Source organism: Phocoena sinus, chromosome 12 (genome assembly GCF_008692025.1).
Source record: "Phocoena sinus isolate mPhoSin1 chromosome 12, mPhoSin1.pri, whole genome shotgun sequence".
Lineage (NCBI taxonomy): Eukaryota > Metazoa > Chordata > Mammalia > Artiodactyla > Phocoenidae > Phocoena > Phocoena sinus.
The window spans coordinates 48,377,366-48,402,947 of record NC_045774.1 but is presented as its reverse complement, the minus strand read 5'-3'; the positions used below and the strand labels follow the sequence as shown (position 1 = coordinate 48,402,947).

At 36.0% G+C, this 25,582-nt stretch overlaps 1 protein-coding gene across 2 annotated transcripts in view; it reads right to left on the bottom strand.

Moving 5' to 3' along the window:
• Nucleotides 1-25,582, bottom strand: part of REV3L (REV3 like, DNA directed polymerase zeta catalytic subunit) — a 185,883-nt gene that overhangs the window by 60,738 nt on the left and 99,563 nt on the right. For both annotated transcript variants that reach the window (XM_032650683.1, XM_032650682.1), the window contains 5 exons: nucleotides 20,371-20,513; nucleotides 15,565-19,732; nucleotides 11,320-12,233; nucleotides 9,426-9,505; nucleotides 7,968-8,093 (listed from right to left, as the gene is read on the bottom strand). In XM_032650683.1, the coding sequence (XP_032506574.1) occupies nucleotides 7,968-8,093; nucleotides 9,426-9,505; nucleotides 11,320-12,233; nucleotides 15,565-19,732; nucleotides 20,371-20,513 (5,431 nt within the window). The remainder of the gene's footprint in view (nucleotides 1-7,967; nucleotides 8,094-9,425; nucleotides 9,506-11,319; nucleotides 12,234-15,564; nucleotides 19,733-20,370; nucleotides 20,514-25,582) is intronic.

The following is a 25,582-nucleotide window of genomic DNA, read 5'->3' as shown; positions in this document are numbered from 1 at the left end:
ACACCAACCACCTAGGTCCTGCCCCACCCTAAAACCCTACCTCTGCCTAAGTTACACCCCCCACCTAAACTCCACCCCCATAGCCAAGGCTTTTTTTTTTTCTTTTCTTTTTTCGTCTTTTAGATTGGGGTTCTGTTTTGCTTTGTTGATTCAATGTTGTTGATTCCTTAATATTTTGATTTTTCCTAATAAATCTTTTATTTTTCTAATTTTATTTTATTCTTTATACTTTGTCATTGTTCTCTCCTTTTGGCTTGTTCCCCCCACCCTTTCTTTTTTCTGTTGTGGTTTTATTTTACCTTGTTGCAGTTCTTTCAATTATAGTTTTATTTTTCCTAATGTATTTTCTATCTTTCTAATTTTATTTTTTTATTCTTTGATATTGTACTGCTCCTTTCTCTCTCTCTCTCTCTCTTTTCTTTTTTTAACCGTGCCATGAAGCTTGTGAGATCTTGGTTCCCAGGCTGGAGGTTGGGCCCGAGTTCCTGTGGTGGGAACTCCCAGTCCAAACTGCTGGACTAACAGAGAACCTCAGACCCCAGGGAATATCAATCGGAGTGAGGCCTCCCTGAGGTCCTCATCTCAGCACCAAAACCCAACTCTATCTAACTGCCTGCAAACTCCACTGCTGGATGTCTCAGGTCAAACAACCAGTGAGACAGAAATACAGTACCACCCATCAAAAAAAAAAAACCCTACAAAAAAATACATTACAGACGGAGCAAGGTAAAACCCACAAGACCAAATAAATGAAGACGAAATAGGCAACCTACCTGAAAAAGAATTCAGAGTAATGATAGTAAAGGTGATCCAAAATCTCGGAAACAGAATGGAGAAAATACAAGAAACATTTAAAAAGGACCTAGAAGAACTAAAGAGCAAACAAAGACTGATGAGCAACACAATTACTGAAATAAAAAATACTGTAAAAGGAATCAACAGCAGAATAACTGAGGCAGAAGAATGGATAAGTGACCTGAAAGATAAAATAGTGGAAATAACTACTGCAGAGCAGAATAAAGAAAAAAACGATGAAAAGAATTGAGGACAATCTCAGAGACCTCTGGGACAAAATTAAATGCACCAACATTCGAATTATAGGGGTCCCAGAAGAAGAAGAGAAAAAGAGACTGAGAAAATATTTGAAGAGATTATAGTCGAAAACTTCCCTAACATGGGAAAGGAAATAGTCAAGTCCAGGAAGCACAGAGAGTCCCATACAGGATAAACCCAAAGAGAAACACGCCAAGACACATATTAATCAAACTCTCAAAAATTAAATACAAAGAAAAAATATTAAAAGCAGCAAGGGAAAAGCAACAAATAACATACAAGGGAATCCCCATAAGGTTAACAGCTGATTTTTCAGCAGAAACACTGCAAGCCAGAAGGGAGTAGCAGGACATATTTAAAGTGATGAAAGGGAAAAACCTACAACCGAGATTACTCTACCCAGCAAGGATCCCATTCAGATTCAATGGAGATATTAAAACCTTTAAAGATAAAGCAAAAGTTAAGAGAATTCACCACCAAACCAGCTTTACAACAAATGCTAAAGGAACTTCTCTGGGCAGGAAATACAAGACAAGGAAAAGACCTGCAAAAACAAACCCAAAACAATTAAGAAAATGGTAATAGGAACATAAATATCAATAATCACCTTAAATGTAAATGAATTAAATGCTACAACCAAAAGACATAGACTGTCTGACTGGATACAGAAACAAGACCCGTACATATGCTGTCTACAAGAGACCCAATTCAGACCTAGGGACAAATACAGACTGAAAGTGAGGGGATGGAAAAAGATATTCCATGCAAGTGGAAATCAAAAGAAAGCTGGAGTAGCAATTCTCATATCAGACAAAATAGACTTTAAAATAAAGACTACTACAAGAGACAAAGGACACTATGTAATGATCAAGGGATCAATACAAGAAGAAAATATAACAATTGTAAATATTTATGCACCTAACATAGGAGCACCTCAGTACACATGGCAATGCTAACAGCCATAAAAGGGGAAATCGACAGTAACACCGAAATAGTAGGGGACTTTAACACCCCACTTTCACCAATGGACAGATCATCCAAAATGAAAATGAATAAGGAAACACAAGTTTTAAATGACACATTAAGATGGACTCAACTGATATTTATAGGACATTCCATCCAAAATCAACAGAATACACTTTCTTATCAAGTGCTCATGGAACATTCTCCAGGATAGACCACATCTCGGGTCACAAATCAAGCTTAGGTAAATTTAAGAAAACTGAAATTGTATCAAGTATCTTTTCTGACCACAACGCTATGCGACTAGATATCAGTTACAGGAAAAAAACTGTAAAAAAAATACAAACACATGGAGGCTAAACAATACACTACTAATTAACCAAGAGATCACTGAAGAAATCAAAAAATACCTAGAAACAAATGACAATGAAAGCACAACGAACCAAAACCTATGGGATGAAGTAAAAGCGGTTCTAAGAGGGAAGTTTATAGCATACAATGCTACCTCAAGAAACAAGAAAAATCTCAAATAAACTATCTAAACTTACACCTAGAGGAATTAGGGAAAGAAGAACAAAAAAACCCCAAAGTTAGCAGAAGGAAAGAAATCATAAAGATCAGATCAGAAATAAGAAATGAAAAAGAAATGAAGGAAACAACAGCAAAGATCAATAAAACTAAAAGCTGGTTCTTTGAGAAGATAAACAAAGTTGATAAACCATTAGCCAGACTCATCCAGAAAAAAATGAAGAAGACTCAGATCAATAGAATTAGAAATGAAAAAGGAGAGGTAACAAATTACACTGCAGAAATACAAAGGATCATGAGAGACTTCTACAAGCAACTATAGGCCAATAAAATGGACAACCTGGAAGAAATGGACAAATTCGTAGAAAAGCACAACCTTCCAAGACTGAACCGGGAAGAAATAGAAAATATTAACAAATGACAAGCACTGAAATTGAAACTGTGATTAAAAATCTTCCAACAAACAAAAGCCCAGGACCAGATAGCTTCACAGGCGAATTCCATCAAACATTTAGAGAAGAGCTAACACCCATCCTTCTCAAACCCTTCCAAAATATAGCAGAGGGAGGAACACTCCCAAACTCATTCTACGAGGCCACCATCACCCTGATAACAAAAACAGACAAGGATGTCACAAAGAAAGAAAACTACAGGCCAATATCACTGATGAACATAGATGCAAAAATCCTCAACAAAATACTAGCAAACAGAATCCAACAGCACATTAAAAGGATCATACACCATGATCAATGGGGTTTATCCCACGAATGAAGGATTCTCTAATATATGCAAATCAATCAATGTGATACACCATATTAACAAACTGAAGGAGAAAAACCATATGACCATCTCAATTGATGCAGAAAAAGCTTTTGACAAAATTCAACACCCGTTTATGATAAAAACTCTCCAGAAAGTAGGCATAGAGGGAACCTACTGCAACATAATAAAGACCATATATGACAAACCCACAGCCAACATTGTTCTCAATGGTGAAAAACTGAAACCATTTCCTCTAAGATCAGGAACAAGGCAAGGTTGCTCACTCTCATGACTATTATTCAACATAGTTTTGGAAGTTGTAGCCACGGCAATCAGAGAAGAAAAAGAAATAAAAGGAATACAAATTGGAAAAGAAGAAGTAAAACTGTCACTGTTTGCAGATGACATGATACTACACACAGAGAATCCTAAAGATGCTACCAGAAAACTACTAAAGCTAATCAATGAATTTGGTAGAATAGCGGGATACAAAATTAATGCACAGAAATCTCTTTCATTCCTATACACTAATGATGAAAAATCTGAAAGAGAAATTAAGGAAACACTCCCATTTACTGTTGCAACAAAAAGAAAAAAATACCTAGGAATAAACTTACCTAAGGAGACAAAAGACCTGTATGCAGAAAACTATAAGACAATGATGAGAGAAATTAAAGATGATACAAACAGATGGAGAGATATACTGTATTCCTGGATTGGAAGAATCAACATTGTGAAAATGACTCTACTACCCAAAGCAATCTACAGATTCAGTGCAATTCCTATCAAACTACCACTGGCATTTTTCACAGAACTAGAACAAAAAATTGCACAATTTGTATGGAAACACAAAAGACCCCAAATAGCCAAAGCAATCTTGAGAAAGAAAAACAGAGCTGGAGGAATCAGGCTCCTGGACTTCAGACTATACTACAAAGCTACAGTAATCAAGACAGTATGGTACTGGAACAAAAACAGAAGTATAGATCAATGGAACAGGATAGCAAGCCCAGAGATAAACCCACACACATATGATCACCTTATCTTTGATAAAGGAGGCAAAAGTATACAATGGAGAAAAGACATCCTCTTCAATAAGTGCTGCTGGGAAAACTGGACAGCTACATGTAAAAGAATGAAATTAGAACACTTCCTAACACTATACACAAAAATAAACTCAAAATGGATTAAAGACCTAAAGGTAAGGCCAGATACTATAAAACTCTTAGAGGAAAACACAGGCAGAACACTCTATGACATAAATCACAGCAAGATCCTTTTTGACCCACCTCCTAGAGAAATGGAAATAAAAATAAACAAATGGGACCTAATGAAACTAAAAGCTTTTGCATAGCAAAGGAACAACCCTCAGAATGGGAGAAAATATTTGCAAATGAAGCAACTGACAAAGGATTAATCTCCAAAGCATACAAGCAGCTTATGTAGCTCAATATCAAAGAAACAAACAACCCAATCCAAAAATGGGCAGAAGACCTAAATAGACATTTCTCCAAAGAAGATATACAGATTGCCAACAAACACATGAAAAGATGCTCAATATCATTAATCATTAGAGAAATGCAAATCAAAACTACAGTGAGGTATCACCACATACAGGTCAGAATGGCCATCATCAAAAATTCTACAAACAATAAATGCTGGACAGGGTGTGGAGAAAAGGGAACCCTCTTTCACTGTTGGTGGGAATGTAAATTGATACAGCCACTATGGAGAACAGTATGGAGGTTCCTTAAAAAACTAAAAATAGGGCTTCCCTGGTGGTGCAGTGGTTGAGGGTCCGCCTGCCAATGCAGGGGACATGGGTTTGTGCCCCAGTCCGGGAAGATCCCACATGCTGCGGAGCGGCTGGGCCCGTGAGCCATGGCCGCTGAGCCTGCACTCCGCAACGGGAGAGGCCACAACAGTGAGAGGCCTGTGTACCACAAAAAAAAAAACAACTAAAAAAAAACCTAAAATTAGAACTACCATATAACCCAGCAATCCCACTATTGGGCATATACCCTGAGAAAACCATAATTCAAAGAGTCATGTACCACAATGTTCACTGCAGCACTATTTACAACAGCCAGGACATGGAAGCAACCTAAGTGTCCACTGACAGATGAATGGATAAAGAAGATGTGGCACATATATACAATGGAATATTACTCAGCCATAAAAAGAAACGAAACTGAGTTATTTGTAATGAGGTAGATGGACCTAGAGTCTGTCACACAGAGTGAAGTAAGTCAGAAAGAAAAAAACAAATACCGTATGCTAACACATATATATGGAATCTAAAAAAAAAAATGGTTCTGAAGAACCTAGGGGCAGGACAAGAATCAAGACACAGATGTAGAGAATGGACTTCAGGACACAAGGAGGGGGAAGTAAGCTGGGGCAAAGTGAGAGAGTAACTAAGACATCTATACACTACCAAATGTAAAATAGATAGCTAGTGGGAAGCAGTTGCATAGCACAGGGAGATTAGCTCTGCTTTGCAACCACCTAGAGGGGTGGGATAAAGAGAGTGGGAGGGAAACGCAAGATGGAGGGGATATGGGGATATACGTATGCATATAGCTGATTCACTTTTTTATACAGCAGAAACTAACACAACATTGTAAAGCAATTATACTCCAATAAAGACGTTGAAAAAAAAAAAGAAAGGGCAACGATTGCAAATTTTCTCTTCTGAATTGAGTATTTATATGCAGAAGAGAGAGATTAGCCCAGGGTAATGGGAAACAGGAAAAAATGCTGTGAGCACAATTTTGTAGAAAACGGAATAGAGTATAGTAGATGTTTTTTTGGTTCAATCCCTATTTGACCACCAGGTGGCTATTTGGAGTGTGCCTTGAGATGAAGGAAGCATGTGATGGGAAGCTATGAGCAACCTGCTGGACCCCCAAAGTGATTTTAACTTCAAGAAGGCCCAGGATTCTGAAAGAGGGTTACGTAGAATAAAATAACAGTACTGGAAGAAAAATATTTTTTTCAAATAATAACAGAAAAATCAAATGTAACAAGTCTTTTTGTTAAGGTCTATCAAATTTGCTTTAATAAATATTTTTTAACAAAGTATTTTAAATTTCGAATTTCGGGTGTGTACTTGATAAGATAAATATTCCTGAGTTTGTTACTTAATTTATCTGGGCTTCAGGGGAGAGTACAAGGCCAGGTATAAAACAGGAACTGAATGAATGCTGTTGAATGAAAAAATGTACAAATAAACAATTAGGGAGTTAGACTATGTTCCAATCTAATTCTCAAAAATACAATTCTTAGTTCAAATTTAGGGTAAAAATGAGGACAATATTTAAATTTTCCTCTTAGTCTATTCATCCGATTCTTAGAAGACAGAACTGACTTGAGACCAAAAAACCAACAAAAGAATCAAATTCTCTGCTATAAGGGCAAAAACATAAAACGACTGTATAAACCAGCACTGACCAAAAGAAATATCATGAAAGTCACATACATAATTTAAAATTTTCTAGTTGTCACATTAAAAAATGGTAAAAATAGGTTACATTAATTTTAAAATATTTTCATTTAATCCAATACATCAAAAACTACCCTTTCAACATGTAATCAATATAAAAAATTACTGATAAGGTACTTTATATTCTATTTTCCTATTAAGTCTTTGAAAGCAGTATGCATTTTACATTTATAGCATATCTCGATGAGGTTGCAAAATTTTTTTTTTTTTTTTTTTTTTTTTTTTTTTTTTTTTTTTTCGGTACGTGGGCCTCTCACTGCTGTGGCCTCTCCCGTTGCGGAGCACAGGCTCCGGACGCACAGGCCCAGCGGCCATGGCTCACGGGCCCAGCCGCTCCGCGGCATGTGGGATCCTCCCGGACCGGGGCACGAACCCGCGTCCCCTGCATCGGCAGGCGGACTCTCAACCACTGCGCCACCAGGGAAGCCCGCAAAATTTTTAATGGAAACAAATTAGTTAAAATTAAACGAAATTTAAAATTCCATTCCTAGATGTCTAAGCCAAATTTAAAATTCTCAATAGCCACATAGCTAGTGGCTACCATACTGACAGGGCAGGTATAAACAACTAAAATATATTCTAATTTTCACCTCATTGCCAGTCACATATGTTACTGTTGTGTTTTCTTTAATACACATAAATTTACAGTGAACCATTCATACATATTCTCCAGTGAGAATGTGCATTTTTACAAGATAGCTTCCAAGTCTTTGCATACAGTCTGTGCTGTGAAGGTAACTGGGTTATAAAGATTATGCGAACAAATGAACTGTAGCAAGCACTAATCCACTGAGCCAACCAAATAGAAAACACAAGTAGACATCACATTTGGGATGGGATATAATATAATCCCAGAGTAACATACACAGTTTCCAATAGCTAAAAAACCTTTTCTAATTTTAGCTTCTTTTTAAATTTCAGGTATAAGCTTTGTGAAAATTGTGAAACCACAAAGCAGTCTCAATAACTGATGACTAGTTTTAAAGTTTCTCTGTTTTATATAAATATATAAAATAGAAAGGATAATAAGAACAAAATGAAGATTAACAGGTATAGAATTCAATGTATTCCTCTGTCAGTAAAAAATTTCTATACTTGTACCATAGAATAAAACGTAAGAGTTAAAGTGCATGTGTCCTTACTGTTACCGTTTTACCTCATGTAAAGCTTTTGCCTCCTGTAAGTTTTGTATGCTGACTTTGAAACCATAAGTATTGTTTAAAGATGGTCCATCAATCTGGGAAGTGTCTTTCTTTGGAGTATTTACTGCTGCACATTGATTCTATTAAAAAAAACACAGAGCCAGAAAAAGATAAATAAGCAATTATTTCCTTTCTTTTGATTACTTATTTCTGCATAGACAACATACTTTATGTACTTAGTAATATACAATAAACTAGCATCATCTCTTTAGATCTAAGAAGAAACTTAAGTATTTTATTAGCATTTTTTTTCAGGCTAGTAATTCAAGATACTAGAACTGTATATATGTAGAAATATCTGATATAATCTGTAAGCCAACCATAAATTGATTTTTGAGTTTACAAACCCAAAATATTGAAAATAATAGTCTTGTAGAGAGCTGACATTTTACCACAAGGACATTTATCTTGACCTTTCTTGGAAGTATGACAAGCAAGCAAGCAAGCAAGCAAGCAATGTATTTGCAACTAGTTTGGCTAAAGTTTAAAGAAGATTTGAAATTGTGGGTTTTTATTTTACCCTAATACAACATGTATCTGAAAGATAAACTAAAGCATAAGTAATTTTCAAGGGGTGAGAAAGAATAGAATCTATTTTTTAAAAAAATATTTTTTTCTGATTTCCACATCCATTAACGATTTTCCCCAAAGTGTTGATTTATGTTCACAATACACTCGTACTTGTTTTTAATATATATGACTTGTAATTCAATAATACTGATTTAAAAATGAAAGTTTTAAAAAGCATTTGTAATCTCAAAATAAAAATACGAAAATATATTTTATGTAGTTAATGATATTTATGAGAAGTGACCAATACAGAAGTGATCACTATCATATATTTCTAAGGATACATGTCTAATGTATACTTTTTTCACATAACCATATATTTCCAGGTTAAGTATTACCACAATTTTTAGTATTTGAATAAAGACATTTATGATTTTTCAGAGTTTCAGTAGTAAATAATGTTGCTTTCCTTTGCTACTTAGTAAAATGAACTGAAAAATCAATAATGTTATATTTGAGAAAAAAGTAATAAACCAAGAAAAAGGATATATTTTTGGTGGGATCAAAAATCACTTACTTGAGCTCTGCTGTCATTGGATTGTTCTGATTTTGCCAGTAATCAGTTAATGTATTTGTATCCTCATAATCCACATTTTGGCTATCATATTCACTTTCTCTGTAATATTTGTATTTACATATAAGAATCTTTTAGATCCCAACAACAAAAAAAACTTTTAAAAAAATTAGGCAATTTCTTGTTGTCTCAAAGATATGTAAATAAAATGATGCAAAAATATAATAAATTAAAAAATTGAGACACAAAGTTATCAATTATCTAACTGAAATCTAAGAATAAGAATGGATCTTATCCACTGATCTTTAAATATGTTTAGCATAGTTACCTTTGCTTGTGTTAAGAGTACTCTTCTAAAAGCATCAGTGTTACTTCCTTTCTTATGACTCAATTTCTGGGTTTTGGGTTCTGTAGAAAGAAATTTTATATTTAACATGCATATCAAAATTGCCTGCTTCTGTGGGGTTTTTTGTTTGTTTTCTTGTTGTTGTTGTTTTTCCAAACTCTTAGGTACCGTTCATGAGTACTGTCCTATAAATTCCTCACAAAGGCCTCATAATTTAAAAATGAAACTAATTCAAACCTGGGTTCCCCACACTAACTTTTAAAATTTGTATTAAATAATAACATTTAGATTTTAATTATTGATTTTTATACCTAAGTTATTATCCTAGGGAATCACTTAATCCATTTATTCACTGATTTATCAAGTATTTATGATGATGAGGAAAAGACAGTATCTACCCTTGTGGGGTCTAGAGAGAAAATCAGACATTCATCAAATATCAATACACACAGAAAAATAAAATTATAACTGGGGTAAGTACAACAAAGGGGAATATAATTGGTAATTTTTAGCCAGGGAGATTAGGAAGGCTTTTTTGAGCTAAAATCATAAGAAAGAGTAGGAATTAACTAGGAACAGAGTGTGGATTTTCCCTGATTACTGAGCAAAAAAACCTGGAGACTGGTTAAGGGTGAATAAGAAAGCTAGGGTAGAAGCCCAGGTGAGAGACGAGGGCTTGGTAGTGGCAGAGACAGAGGTAGAGAGATCTGGGTAATTTAGGAAACAAAGAAGTGTGGAAACCACAGGATGGGCAGTGAGGCAATCAGGTGAGTATTATAAATAAATCCCTTGTTTCTGACCTGTGTAACTCAGTGACAGAGAAATGGTGGTACTATTCATTGAAATAAGGAAAAATGAAAGAAGACCAATGGTTTTCAATGTGCGGGCATGTATGTGTGTGCATAAAGTGTGCTATGTGGTTGATGGTGAATGAATGCAGTGAGATCACAAATTAAGTTAAAAAAATACTGACCTTGTGGTGGCTTTGAGCATTCAAGTAGAAATGCCAAAGGCAGCTGGATATAGTGTTCTGGAGCTTAAAAGAGGGTTCTGAACTGGAAATTTAAATTTGTGTTATCTATAGTAATCCTGTGGGCAGGAATTAGGTCATACAGGGAAAGAACATAGAGAAAGCTTAAGGCTAAGCCTTAATAAACTCCAATATTCAGATAATAACTGAGAATGTGAGATAAGCTTCAAAGGAAAGCAAGTAGGAAGAAACAGAGGAGCAGGGGAAAAGCTAAGGGGAGAAGAAGCTCAAAGAAGGAAGGTGTGGTCAGCAAGACAATGGCTGCTTAGAGGGCATGTGATAGGAAGACTGAAAAACATCCATTAGCTTTAGCTACCTGAAGGTTATAAAGAATCTTTACAAGAGCCATACTGGCGGGATGATGGGGGCACAATGCAGTTTGGAGTGGGTTGAGAAATGAGTAGAAGGTAAAGGAATAGAGTTGTCAAATTGGAGAAATCTTTTAAGAAATTTGGCTTTAAAGGAGAGAAGCAGAGAAAAAAGACCAGAAGCCGGCATATGTAAGGTCAAGGCAGGTGTTTGGTTTTTTTTCTATTTCAAAGGGTGGGAGAGATTTGGGTATATACCAAAGCCAATGGGAAAAATCAAGTTGAGAAGAAGGTAAGGTTTCTGAAAGGGCTCCTATATTTTACCGAGAAGGCAAGAAGACAGGATGGAAGTAGATGTAAGTATATTTCACAGCAGAAAGATAAAAAAGTTTCCAGGTGATGATGTCCTTCCAAGACATGATAAAATAACAATAATCTCTCATTAGCTGAGCTAAAATTTCATTTAAAAAGCTCTGATTTTCATTACATAGTCTATTAAAAAGCTTCATGGAGGCTTTCTGTTACTTGTAAAACTTACCTGTTGACAAAGGGCTAAGGCCAGTTGCCTCAGGAAGCCTTTCCGCAAGTTTTCTCTGTATGATTGGTGTACTATGAAGGCAAAGTGATTCACATATCCCAGTTCTTGTCCTAACATTAATTGGGGATACCACTAGAGGTCCCTGAGGCTCACTGCAGGGGCTTTTCTGTATACCATCTTTTACAGGCTTTAAGAAGTTCTCAATAGTCAGAGAATGTAGGTCCTCTACTAGTGATGAGGGTCTGTCACCTCCATTTAATGTTTTGGAATCTGGTGATGTTGCTTCTTGCCAAGGGGGAATCACTGGAGAATCAGGGGAGCTATAACCAACACAATAGTCATCATCATCATCCTCTTCTTTCTCAGCATCATCTGCAGAAGCAACTGGTGGCAGCGTCTGACTTTCACTTGCAGTTCGACTGCATTCTGTGGTTGGTGCTTGTAAAGCAATCTGAGAATTATCAACATCTTCCTTGGTATGTGCTGTAGTGGGGAGTATGTGTGCAGTTGTATCCATTTTTGGAGGCACTACAGGTTTGTCATCTGGATTAACTGAGGAGCTGAAGTTGTCATCAGATTTTACAACTCCAGTTAGCTCCGTTTTAGACAGTTTCTTGGAACGTTCATATTCTTCTTTGGCTTGAAGCCATGCTTGAACCAGTTGTCGACTTGGGGCACATTTGCAAGGCATAATCACAATTTTTTTATCTTCAACCATTTTATGGCTATTACTTGACCCTTTATTGACAATTGGTTGGCCGTTGTGAGGGGGTGACCCAGGTCTTGGATTTTGAGTCATTGCTGAGAATGCTGTTTTCCATAGACGAAGTCCTTCCAAGGAAAAGTCTCCCTCAAACTCAGCCAGATCATTTGGAAGTCGTGTTTCTACCATGAGAAGCCGTCCACCGATCTCCCTATAAACAATATATTTTAGAACAACTGTTTTGCCTCAAAGAGCAATTACCAAAATATTTAGCTCCTTAACCTAGATATTTTTAAAAGTTCCTTTTGGAGTCTTAAAAATGCCACCTTTCTTCCCTTTCCACACCCTACCCACCCCCTCCAACACACACATTTTATGCAGGTACACTCTATCTTTAGTCTCAATATGCTTTTCCTCACAGGTATATGACTACTAAATTAACTTCCTTCAGAAGGTATCATCAATACCGGGGAAAGAAGGTATTTGTTTTTGTCTGAAGTGTCCAATGAAGCCTTCTTTTCTTCAAGGAGATGGTACAAATTCATCAGATTCCTTTCCTCTACTGATCTTAAATAATTTTCCACTGTCACCACATTAGGATAAAAACAATGGAAGAGTTTATCATCTGAGACTATATCCCTGGATTTTATCTATAGCCTCTTTCTACATTCTCTACTCTCTGTACATAGTAGTTCAGCAAAGCCAGTCAGTTCAAACAAATCTTTGTACCCTATCAAATTCCCTTAAATATTACAAAAAATTATATACAGTTGAGGTAAACTACCATAATTCTTTCTTCCCTTTACATGACAAGGTTTAATACTAACATAAGAACTTAGGAGTTGGCAGAGCCCACATAATTTAAGTGCTACTAATGTATGTGTATGTGAGGAATCACTAATTAAAAGGTAACATGGTCTAGTTTCCAACAGTTATTATAAATATTAAGCTAAAAAAAATAAAAAATAAAAAATAAATATTAAGCTAAACCTCTCTCCTTCTCTAACATATCCATTGGTACTATTTCTGCCTTCTGCAACAACATAAAATAACTCTACTTTTTCTTCTTCATGGTATCTCTTTCATGGATATGAAGATAGTCTTAGTTTCTTCAGTTACTTCTCATAGGGCATGATTTCCCAAATGACCTGGTCATTCTCTAGATAAAACTCAATGAACTGAATTCTTGTTTTCTGATTGAAACTGAAGGAACAGCACCAGAGTTACCACATTTCCTTTTCCCCTTTACATGGAAAGATTTTGGCCCCTACTATTTAACTCCATAATCAGGATCTAACACCTTCCCAACACCCACCTTGCAGCTTTATGAAAAATTAGAAGCAGGATTATTGCTATTGAAGGAAATGAGCACACATGTCATGTGACTATACCCAATTCTAATATTAATAATACAGAGATCATAATGAAGTAAAAAATAGCAAAAATTGCTGAGGTGTGGTAAGTTCAGTTTCTTGAATACTGTCAGCAGCATGCTAATTGCTACAGCTCATGTTGTAATTAATATATATGAAGAGCCTTAAATTTTTCAGTAATCCTACTTCAAGAGCTGTAAGTAAAAATTCCAAAATAGAAGAAATGCTTTATGAAGAAGATACTAATCACATAATTATGTATAGTAGCAAAACAGAGAGCAACCTTTCTGTCCAGTAATAATCACATGATAGAGTATTATGAAGCCATTAAAATGATGCTTCAACAGACTCAAATTTAGAAAATGTTTACATTATAATGGTAAGTGAATCAATTTCAATGCAATATTGTGACTACAGTAAGAACATTTCATAAAACAAAATAAAAGCTATACTTTAAAAAAGAAAACACATTAAAATATTAATAGTGGTTGTTACTAGGTAGAGAAATGGTGTAATTTTTATTTCTTCTTTTATACTTCCTAAATTTTCTACAGTGAATACACTGTTTTTAATTTAAAAAAAAGATTGTTTTTCAAATATCAGGACTATCATCCTTTTATTTCAGCTGCAAAACAAGTGTCAAAGTTGGACAACAACTAATAGCAACACAGAGTAAATGACTAGCACATGATAAATTAACTGGGAATTAAAAAGATGTGTAAGGCTGAGGAAGAAAATATAGATCAATGAAAAAATATACCATAATCATTACTGGTAAAGTCAAAGCCTCCAAAATAATGGAAACTAATGTCTAAGGATTATATATTCATATATTCTGGCAGTGAAATAAAAAGAAATAGTTCCATTCATGTTAAAAGGCCACATGTGGGTACTGGGCAAAACAGAACAGCAAAACTATGTTTTAGGAAGTATGGGGGTAAGGTAGGGGGAGGTATTTTCTGCCCTTTACTTCAAGTCCTCAGAGGAGGGAACTTCTTCTACTCTATATTTCTGATGACTTTTTCTCACCCCTTTCTTAAATGGACTCCTGCAGAAATTACTGCCAATCTTTGGGTAAAAAGCCCAGCACTCATTGTCTCTTTCACTAGGGTCAGGAGCATGGTGGTGCTCAAGGTCAGTGCATACATGCAGGGTGGCCTCTTGCCTTAGTTGGCACTTCGTATCTCTTTCCATCATTTAGACTAAGCAGGGTCTGCCTCAGCAGTCCTAGCCATTCTTCTCTGCTTCTGACTGGATGTCTGAAATGAACTGCCTCTCTCTGCAACTGATTAGGAAAAGGGATCAAAGACACGGGGGCAGGACCAAAAGCCATCACTTAAACTTCCTGGATTAAGCCATGTTCCCCAACTGAGCTCTTATCAGATATGTTCTATATCTTGATGAAGCAGGCAGGACAGGATACCTACTTAACTACTGGTTTACAAATAGGCCAGTGCTGTTATTCCTTCAGATTTTGCTATTGGCCGTGTGTGTGTGTGTGTGTGTGTGTGTGTGTGTGTGTGTGTGCGTGCATCTGTCTCTCTGTTTACCACTTCTCTGAAAAGATTCTTGAAAGAAGAGATAAGGGGAACCAAAATCCATATTGCACCCCTAATAACTATACAAACTAACAATAGTAACAATATGATTGAAGATGTTGGCAACATGAAAAGAGAGCGGTATATAATAGAAACAACTTAAAATAATCTTCATATAGAGATATATCATAAGAGTATTTAAAACATATGTATGCTTATTTTCAAACACTTTTTAAAAATGAAGTTTTTAAAATTATGAAAGTTTACCATTTTAGAAATAAATACCATCTTTAAAATAATTATAATACTTTTATAAGTATTATGAATTAAGTATTATGACATCCTTCTTAATTTGGCATCATGTCATAGTGAGCCTCTAATCCTTAATGTTGACGCAGTGCAAAATAATAGTAGGTCCAAGACCAACACTGATCAACTTAAATAAATTTCTCTAGGTGCAACTGTCCAGCTAGTTAGTGAATTTTCTTAATATGTCCATAATTATAAATTGTTTTCACAATGATATACTTACAAATATCACAGCCAAAAAAGTAGTAGTCAGGTACCAAATGTTGTTACATATATTATAATTATTCAGAGCAACCCAAGGGGAAAAAATAATTCTGATTACCTGGGCTTTTCTGGTACATCAGAAGGATTACTGCAAAATGGTTCCTGGTAAATAGTTTCTGAAAGGTCATGATCCAACAAAGTTGCCATAATTTCTTCCCTGCTTGGTGGGGACATAAGTGGTTTCAGAATGTGAGCAGTTCGAGGGGTGAAACTGCCATTTTTAGATTGTGAGGGAGAGCTGGTAGACCTTGGTGAACTATCAGGAGTTGGTGTCAACATATCATTGTTTCTTGAAACATACAATTCCAAATCTTCAGAGGCTGCATCTACAAGTTCACCATCAGGGGAAGATAGTATTGTAGTAAAAGAGGTATTGACTGCATCAAGAGACTGTCCCATTTCTTTTCTGGTATGACTTTGAATCCAGTCTGAATTGCCTGGCTGTGAGAGGCTAAGAAACACTTCTTTGCTTACTGAACTCCTATTCAATCTAGATTTTTCATTTAGACAATCCTCTGACTGCTGGACACAGAAAGACTCCATTATTGAATTAGGCCGAGTTGTTAGAGGATGAAAGGTATTTTTCCACTGATTGTGGCGATGATTCTCATTGCTATCTACGGATGATTTCTCAAACAATTCAGGACTTAGAGTACCAGATCTAATCCATGAGGTTGAGTCTGAGGCATGATGTTTGTCTTCATCACACTTCTGGTTATCATGACTTAAAAATTCAGTTTTTTCTACAGTTTGTCCTGGGAAAAGATCCTGAACTGCATCACTCAGGAACTTTTGAGGCAAATTCTGATCAGCTGGGACAAACTGACTTCCAGAATAAAAGCTACAAAATCCAGTTTGACCTATTGTATTAATATCAAAATTATAATTATGTTCAGGAGACAAGCTATCTTCAAGTGAATAACAACTTTCAAATCCTGGATCTGAAAAAAAGATGGGACTATCATCCGATAGGGAGTTATCCAACTGGCCAGAGGTTGGTAAATTCAGAGAGTCTACTTTAAGAAGTTTGGGAATTTTTTCTTTAGGTTTTGTACTTCTGGGAGTTCGAGGTTTTCTTGGAGATGTTACTGATCGTGTTCGTTTAATTGATTTGTTATGCTCAAGGGAATGAGAGATATTTTTGTTTGGTTGCTGTTTATTAGATAATGGGTCTTGCATACTATTTGCATTCTGTGCTTTCTGCTGTCTTTTCTGTAACAATTCTTTTAGAACTGCCAGTCCAGACTGTCCTTCACCAAACGTTGAAGGTGTTGACACATTTCGATTTCTACACTGAGAAAGTGCTTTGGTTTGTGAAATTGCTTCTGACAATGACCTTTGCTTTACCCTTTCAGGTTTAAAATTTGACATATCTAAAATAAATCCCCTTTGTTTTTGCTCCCATGTTATTTGTTTGATTGGGCTTCTCAAGGAAGTTACAAAGCAATTATTAGGCATCTGACTTTCCTCTGAAGCTGCTTTACCTGGAGAAAAAATTTCACTGTGCTTTGACTGTTCTGCCATGCACACAATCTGCTGCTGACTGTCTTTGCAATGCAAAAAATTAGGGGCATACGTCTGGTCTGGCTTTGATTCTACGGAATTACGATATTCGTTTAACTTTCCAAGAGATGGCAAATAGTTTTTTTGTACATTTGCATTCTCTTCTATCTTTGGAGACATGACACCAGAAGACATCTGTGTATTCTGTGCTACCTGAGACAAATGGTTTGAAAGGTCAAATATATTTTTTTGAATCAAGGTTGATTCTTTTAGAGTAAACATAGCATTTTGATTATGAGACCGCTGAACATTAATTTTTGAGATTCCAGGTCCCAAAGAACTACAAACAACTGATGAATGCAAATCATCTTGTGGACTGGGGAATGCCTGCAAATCTACAGGCTTCTTGCTTTCTAGGAAAGAAGAAAAGCAGCCAGATAAATTCTGTTGTGCATGAATTCCAGTGGGGAGGGGAGCAGAAAGGGGATGATCTATAGCAGAGCCCATTAGTGACACATCTTTCTGATTAAAAAGTAGTTGAGAGCCTCCAGAACTATTTGAGGTCTCAGACACATTCTGATGTTTCAGCATGAACTTAACTTCAGCACCAGCTTGAGATTTTAATTTCTCATCTTTTAGTGTTATGTGCTTTCTTGGTGTAGTTTTCTCGTTTACTTTTTGTTTCTGTTTTGCTCTTGGTTTCTTTTTTCCATCATCTACTAGTTTATTTGTCTGATTTCGTTTGTTCCTTTTCTTAGTAACTACAGAGGGATTAACAAGCTTTGTTTTTGATTTCTTAACCTGCGTTCTTGCTCGACTATTTTTTCCTATACGGGAATTAACAGTCTTGCTATTATATGCATTAGGACCCTTAAAAAGCATTGCTTCTTTATTGGCAGCAGCCATAATTTCTTCAGCTCTTGGATCTGTGGGAGACCAGCAGCGAGGTGGAGAAGAGTTTATGGGACTTGTGCTTCTCTCAGAAAGAAAACCTAGTTTAGACATAACATCACTATAATTTAAGTCACAGTCTTCGGTTTCAGCATTGTAAGATGGTGAGGGGGGAGAAAGAATAGCATGTGACTGTTTTTTCCTGAAAGACAAAGTTCTTTTAATATTTTCACTGTTTGTCCTTTGTTGCTTACCAGTTTTTTTCTTAGCAGACTTATGTTTTGATTTTCTTCTGTGACTTTTCTTTGGTGTTAGTGGATAAATAGGATATTTGGTTGCAGGGGAGTCAGGAACTTTTGGCCAAAAATCCTTCAAAGGTGCAAGCTTTTTATACAGTTCCATTTTTTCTTCTGTTAATATTACTTGTTTTTCTTTAGAGTCTATTTTTCCTAGCTTTACAAGCATATTTTTCCTCCCTCTAAATCTATTAATGATAATATACTTTATGATGACAGGGGGCAGCTTTTTAGACATTTTTCTGCGTTTTCGAGATTTGAGAGTTCCATCTAAACTTTCACCAATTTCCATGGGATGAGGTAGGCTAATTTTTGAGTTGTGTGTTATAAAACTTGACTCACTATCTTCATTCTCATAATTTACCTTGCGTTTGGCTCTAAGTGTGTATTTATTTCCATACAATCCAAAGGACTGCTCAGTTTCTAAGGCTCCTTCTCCAAAGTGACAGTCTACAAAACTGTCTGTAGATGTTTTATTTTCAAAAGCTCCACGGCTGGCCTTAATTAAATCACTGGCCAATACGTTATCCTTCTCAGAATTACTATCACAAGGATTATTTTGTATACAATTATCTTTTGAGGATCCAGTCTCAGTAGTTCCGGCAGAATTCTCTCGATGACCTACAAGCTTCTTTTTATTCATTTTTAACCGGGACTGTTTATTGCTAGGATGTAGTTTATATGTGACAGGAGAGAGTTTTTGTGGCCTACTGAGACAATTAGAAAGAACAACACTGGGAAAAAACATATAATGTGCTGCTTGCTGGCTGAGGCTTGGTTTTTCTGGTTTATGTTCTTGAAATTCTTCATATCTAATTTTAAGTTTATTTAGTCCACTTTCATCAGCAATGCTATCAAGAGAATGCACCATAGTTCTATTCTCCCCTGAGCATGATAGCAATTCACAATTTTCAGTTAGTGATGAAGGGAATAAACTATTCAGAACTGTGCTGTTTCCTTTTTCATTTCCTTCAGAGGATAATTTACTTGTTGAATGATTTAAGTCAGAAAAGTTGAAAGAATTTTTGCCCAATGTATTTTCGTTAGTGTGACGGTTCATATGTATAAAAGGGGCATCCTTATCAATTTTTCTAATGTTTGTATACTTTCTACTTGGTACTTGTCTTGTAACAGATGGAATATCTTCTTCATAATCAAAAATACTACTTTCACAGGAAGATACTGGGAGGACATCTTTCTTACTACTCTCTTTATGAGAGTTTTCTGAATGGACAGTACTGCTTAAAGACCCAGGGTATTTCATAGAGTAAGTGCTTTCATTTGCAAAAGAAGCAACTGAATGATCTAGACTTTTCTCTAGGTTGTTTGGCTGTGAAAGGTCTTCAATTAAATCTTCCTTGTTCAAAACATGGGAAGAAAGGGCACTTGTGTGTTTACACTGAAAGGTAATCTTAGCGGAAGATGGGGGTTCTAATGTAGCAGCATCTTTGTGAAAGATGGAAGGTTTTACTGATAGCTTGCTTGTTGCAATCACAGAAGAGTGGGTTCTAGAATTTTCATTGTTCAGTGGATTGTCTGAAATGGGGGAAAAAAGAATTTACTTCACTTCCACCCTTTTAATTTTTAAAATATTTTCCCATACCATGATACTATCACCATGAAAGAAATTATATGAAATTAAATTCGTATGTTTAAAACAGTTATCTCAACAAAAAGGTCATTCTTATCATTAGGATAATACCATAATCTAAAAAATCAAGAGTCAGTTACATTTGATTAGTAGTCATTATTTTAAACACATATTTCTTTGATCAGAAATAGATGATATCAATATTCATGTCTTTTGGGAGAATAAGGGGAAAAATACTGTCACCTTCAAAATTTTCCATTAAGTAACATGTCTTTGCATTATCACTTCAAATAAGCTGAGCATATTTCTTATAGTTTCCTATGCTACTTAAATGTTATGACGATAAACTGATTAAAGTTTATAAAGCTCTAAATCAGTGATTAATAAATGCTATACTCTTAGAAATGAGAAAAAATCATATATCTACATTCTCTCAAAAGAAATCATCCTGCAGAAGGACAAAATCTAACAGTATTGTCATAGCCTCACTTAGCCAACTATGTAGAGAGTGTGATTATATTTTTCAAAATCAAATATATTTTCTGCCCCTAAATAATGAAATACAGTAGACTACTTTACTTACCACTATTTTCATCTGCAGTTCCATCTAACTGAGGTATAGAAAGATTGGCTAGAAGCAAACTGTTATTACTCCATTCCATTTCTTCTTCTGAAGATGAATCATCTTCTTCTGTTGAGCTTCTATGGGTATTTCTGCACAGTGATCTAGAGAATATTAAGATTCACCAGTGAGTATGAGCCTTAGAAAAAAGCACGTCAGACTCAATTTGCCTAATTTGATCCTATAATAGTAAAACTGAATAAACAGGATCTGAAAATAACTTAAAAAAGAAAAGCAGATTTACTTTGCTTTGGTATCATGCCCTACCAAAAGTTATTGTAAGTAGACTGTATAATCCATTTCATGTGAGCCAGAAGACACCATCATTCCTGTATTCATAGCTCCACAATATCCTGGATTATCATATCTAATTATGTTCTTCCTTATATTCTCCCCCTCAGCTTATCATTAGATATACACATAATAGCTTGGGTGAGAACCTGGTAATTTCTAAAAAGGTGGCATCCTAGCATATTTTAAGAAGTCTATAAATACACAATCACTACATTATTAATTGGAAAAAATAAACAAAAAGATAGGCAAGGGGGTATTCAGGTCAGGGCTGAAAGAGCAAATAAAAGGGATCAGAGACAGGATAGGAAGCAGTACAGGTGTTGAGTCAATCCCAGCAGTGGCTATAAAGTAGGGTTGCTGAGGAATGCAGATGGACTGTGATACCCAGATGGATACTCTCCTGAAGTTTCATGTCATATTGATTTAAATTTTTCACTAGATCCTAGCTTGATACTTTCCCTTCTATCTGGATGGGCAAACTTACTTTCTATCCATACCTAATTTTTTCTTTCACTTGTCTTGAAAATTTGAAAATATTGCTTTATTATACATGGAACAGTTTTTCCATTAAGCCTTCCCCAAATCACAATTTGTCCTAAAATCACTCTTAAGAGATGAAAGAGTTATTAGAGGTCATCTAGTCTAGCTTTCTATGCAATGCAAAAATCTTATTTTTAACAGACCCTACAATCTCCACTTTTATATTCTCAGTATAAAGGGCTTGCTGTCTCACAGGGTAATCTTTTCTGTTATTAATGCCTCTAATTGTTAGTAATTTTCTTCCTATATTACACAAAAATCTTTCATTCCTGCCTTTGTGCTATGTAGCCATATGTAGCAAGGTCTATGCCATGTTCCACATGATAACCTTTAAAATATTTGAAGGCATTATCATTTGTTCCATAGTTCCTCTTTAATTAGACCAAACATTATCTATTCTTTCTCCTGTTCTTTAAAAGTGACAGTGTTAACAAATCCTTCTAGTTTTCTTCCTCTTCTTTCCCTTTCCTTTCCTTTTTCAGTATTCTTAAAATATGGTACTCAGGAGGAATATAATATTCAATATACAAGTATCAATAGAATTAAATGACTCCTCTTCTAGACAATATACTTCTATTATTCAATCTCTCTTTAATATACATGTATAAAATGTTCAGGATTGTTTTTCCAAGGTTAATCTGGGGTTGGTTTTCACAGAATTGGTCCAGTCAATGAACACACAAGCATTAATTAATCAGGGGATAAACCAGGCCTATTATTTTAAACATGTTGGCACCACTGGGAACAAGGAGATGGTGATTTTATAAAAATGTTACATATCTGAATGTGTATCTACTTAATATGGGCATGAAAGTATAAATAGCTAAACCAGGTATAATCTAAGAAACTGTAGAAGAAATGCTAATAATAGGTTGAAGGTAAAAATCAAATGGACAATATCAAAACAAAACAATGAAAGAACAATGAAGAAAAAAACAAATGGAAGTAAGAAAAATGCATCATGAAATGCCACATGATCAAATAAAAATATCAGTCAACAAATTTAGCTAAAATATAGAAGAAGCAATCCTATTTATTATAGCAAGATTTAAATACATCAATAAATACTATAATTATTTTACTAATAAAATCCAAAATCTGTCAGAATAATAAATGTTACCCCAGGTACAGCTGGTAGACAATAATCAAATTCACTGTTTTGGCAACCATACAACACTACAGATTTATTGTGCTCTTAATAAAGTAAAACTTATGACCTTCCCACAGAAATTGTTAAGCCCAGAATGAATCATAGGTCTATCTAGTCTATATTTGTGAAGCTGACTGATTGAACATAAAACCTATGACTCTACACTTTATTAGGCATCATCTTTTTAGTTTCAAGATATTTTCGAATCTATATTTTGTCATTCAATGAATTACCAATCTCCAATGTTTCTGACAATCTGAATTCAATGTAGCATGAAACGTGGCACACAGCAGCATTTAAGTGGTTTTTGAATGCAAAATCATGCAAGTTCTCTGTGAACCTACCTAATCAGTCACTATTACCACGTATACTCCTTATCCACAAGGATGCTATGTAAGACTTTGTTAAATATCTGGCTGAAATTAAGACTCAATATGATTATTACATTTCTCTAAGTAACCATATTTAAAATGGACATAAAGGCAGTAGAGCATGACTTGAACTCATGAAGGGTCTTGATATTCTCTGCTTCTCTAAGTGCCCACAAAGTGTTTAATAATCGTAAGTATCACCCCTATTACAGGGGAGCAGAACTAGAAGCAAGCAGACCAGTTAAAAAGTGATTTCATAGTATTCCAGATAAATAATAATGAAGGCTTAAACTGGATAGGCTTAACAACTAATAGAGGTGTAAAGGAGAGCAAATTAAATGACACTGAAGTTACAAACTTCCAGAAGTTGATGGCAAAGTGGTGTCATTCCAGAAATAAGAACCAGAGACACAAGAACAAAGCCATTTTATACCACTGTCTATTATCATTTAGGATTGCTTATGCTCCAAAAGATGTTGTTGTGGTTGAGGAATTTCTGAACAGGATATTTCATAAAAAGATTTATAAAGTTTATACAGAAAAAAATTGACAAAAATATTTATAGAATAGCTACAAGAAATTGTATGCCTTTCAACCCCCCCCCCCTTTTTTTTTAACAGATTAGGAATTATCAGCAAAAGGAATTTTTGTGACACTGCTGAGGGTCAAATCTATCAGGAAATAGAACATTGATTCTGTCTGGCTCAGGTAAAATTAGGTCTTCAAAGGTCAAGGAGCTGAGTCTTTGACCGATTTAACACTGTGACAGCAAAGGGAACTCAGTATGTGAAACTAGGAAGGAAGTATGAAATAATATTTCACAGGTTTGGAATTTCCTACTCACAGAATAAAAATGGAATTCTTTGTAGGAGCATACTGTGAAAATATAGAAGAGAGGGTTCTGATATAAACTCAGATAACAGGAGATGGTATCAGAAAATTTATTTTTTTATATCAGGTAATGTTGAGAAACTAGAGCTACATTACATATATACTTATAATACTATATATGTATATATGTAATACATATGCGTGTAAATATGATATATAGGTTAATCTCATTCATCTTTCAAAAACAGACTTTAGAAGTTTTAGTACTGCCTACAGAAGTTTGAAGTAGAGGCACACTCAGTGTTTTAAGCTCAGAGGCCCAATTTTTTTCCACACACAGAGCATACAGCTCAGGGGCAGACTCAAATCAATCAAGCTCACAAGAAACTGATTTAGAAAAACACACTGCCAAGGAGAGTGGCCAAGATGGCAGAGTAGAAGGACACTAAGCTCACCTCCTCTCACGAGCATACCAAAATCATAACTAACTGCAGAACAATCATTGATGAAAAAGACAGGAACACACAAGAAAAGATCTTCTACAACTAAAGACATAAAGAAGGAACCACAGTGAGCTGCGTATGAGGGGTAGACTTACAGTATAATCAAGTCCCATACCGCTTGGGTGGGGGACCCACAAACTGGAGAATAATTATATTAGAGAGGTTTGAGCCCCATGTCAGCGCCCCCAGCCTAGAGGTCTGGCATTGGAAACAGGAGCCACCAGAGCATTTGGTTTTGAAGGCCAGCAGGGCTTGATTGCAGAAACTCTGCAGGATTGGGGGAAACAGAGACTTCGGTCTTAAACAGCGCACACAAAATCTCACACACACTGGGACCAAGAGCAAAAACAGTAATTTGATAGGAGCCTGGGCCAGACCTACCTGCTGGTCTGGGAGGGTCTCCTGGGGAAGCAGGGGGTAGCTGTGTCTCACCCTGGGACACAGGCACTGGTGGCAGACATATCGGGGAGCATTCATCTGTGTGAACTCTCCTGGAGGTTGACATCTTGGCACCAAGACCTAGGCCCACCCAACAGCCTTTAGGTTCCAGTGCTGGGACGCCTCAGGCTAACAACAAACTGGGTGGGGACATAGCCCCATCCATCAGCAGACAGGCTGCATAAGGACTTCCTGAGCCCACAGCCACCTCTAGACGAGGCGCTAAACACAGTCCTGCCCACCAGCGGGTCAAGACCAAGCTCCAACCACCAGTGGGCAGGCACTGGCCCCTCCCAACAGGAAGCCTGTACAAGCCTCCAGACCAGCCTCACACACCGGGAGGCAGACACCAGCAGCAAGAAAACTTCAAGCAAGACCAAGTCTGCAAATGCAGACTAGACACTACCCTGGGACCACCTGGACCTGGGCCCTTGAGTGATGAGAGGGGAGTGCACTGCTGGGATGCATACAACATCTCCTACAATGGGCCACTTCTCCAAGGTTGAGAAATGTAACTAACCTACCACATACATAAAAATACAAATAGCAATTTAGACAAAATGAGAAGACAGAGGAATATGTTTCACATGAAGGAAAAAGATAAAACCCCAGAAGAAGAACTAAGTGACATGGAGATAGGCAGTCTACCTGAGGAAGAGTTCAGAGTGATGATCAAAAAACTCAGGAGAAGAATGGATGCAGATAATGAGAAATTAGAAGTTTTTAAAAAAGAATTAGAAAATATAAAGAGCAATCAAACAGAATTGACGAATATAACTGAAAAGAAAAAAACACAAGAAGGAATCAACAGTGGACTAAATGAGGAAGAAAAATGGATCACTGAACTGGAAGACAAAGTACTGGAAATCACTGCTGCTGAACAGAAAAAAGAAAAAAGAAAAAAAAAAAAAGACATGAGGACAGTTTAAGAGACCTCTAGGACAACATCAAGAGTGCTAATTTTTGCATTATAGGGGTCCAGAAGGAGAAGACAGAGAGCAAGAGCATGAGAGAATATTTGAAGAGAACAGGATTAACCCAAGGAG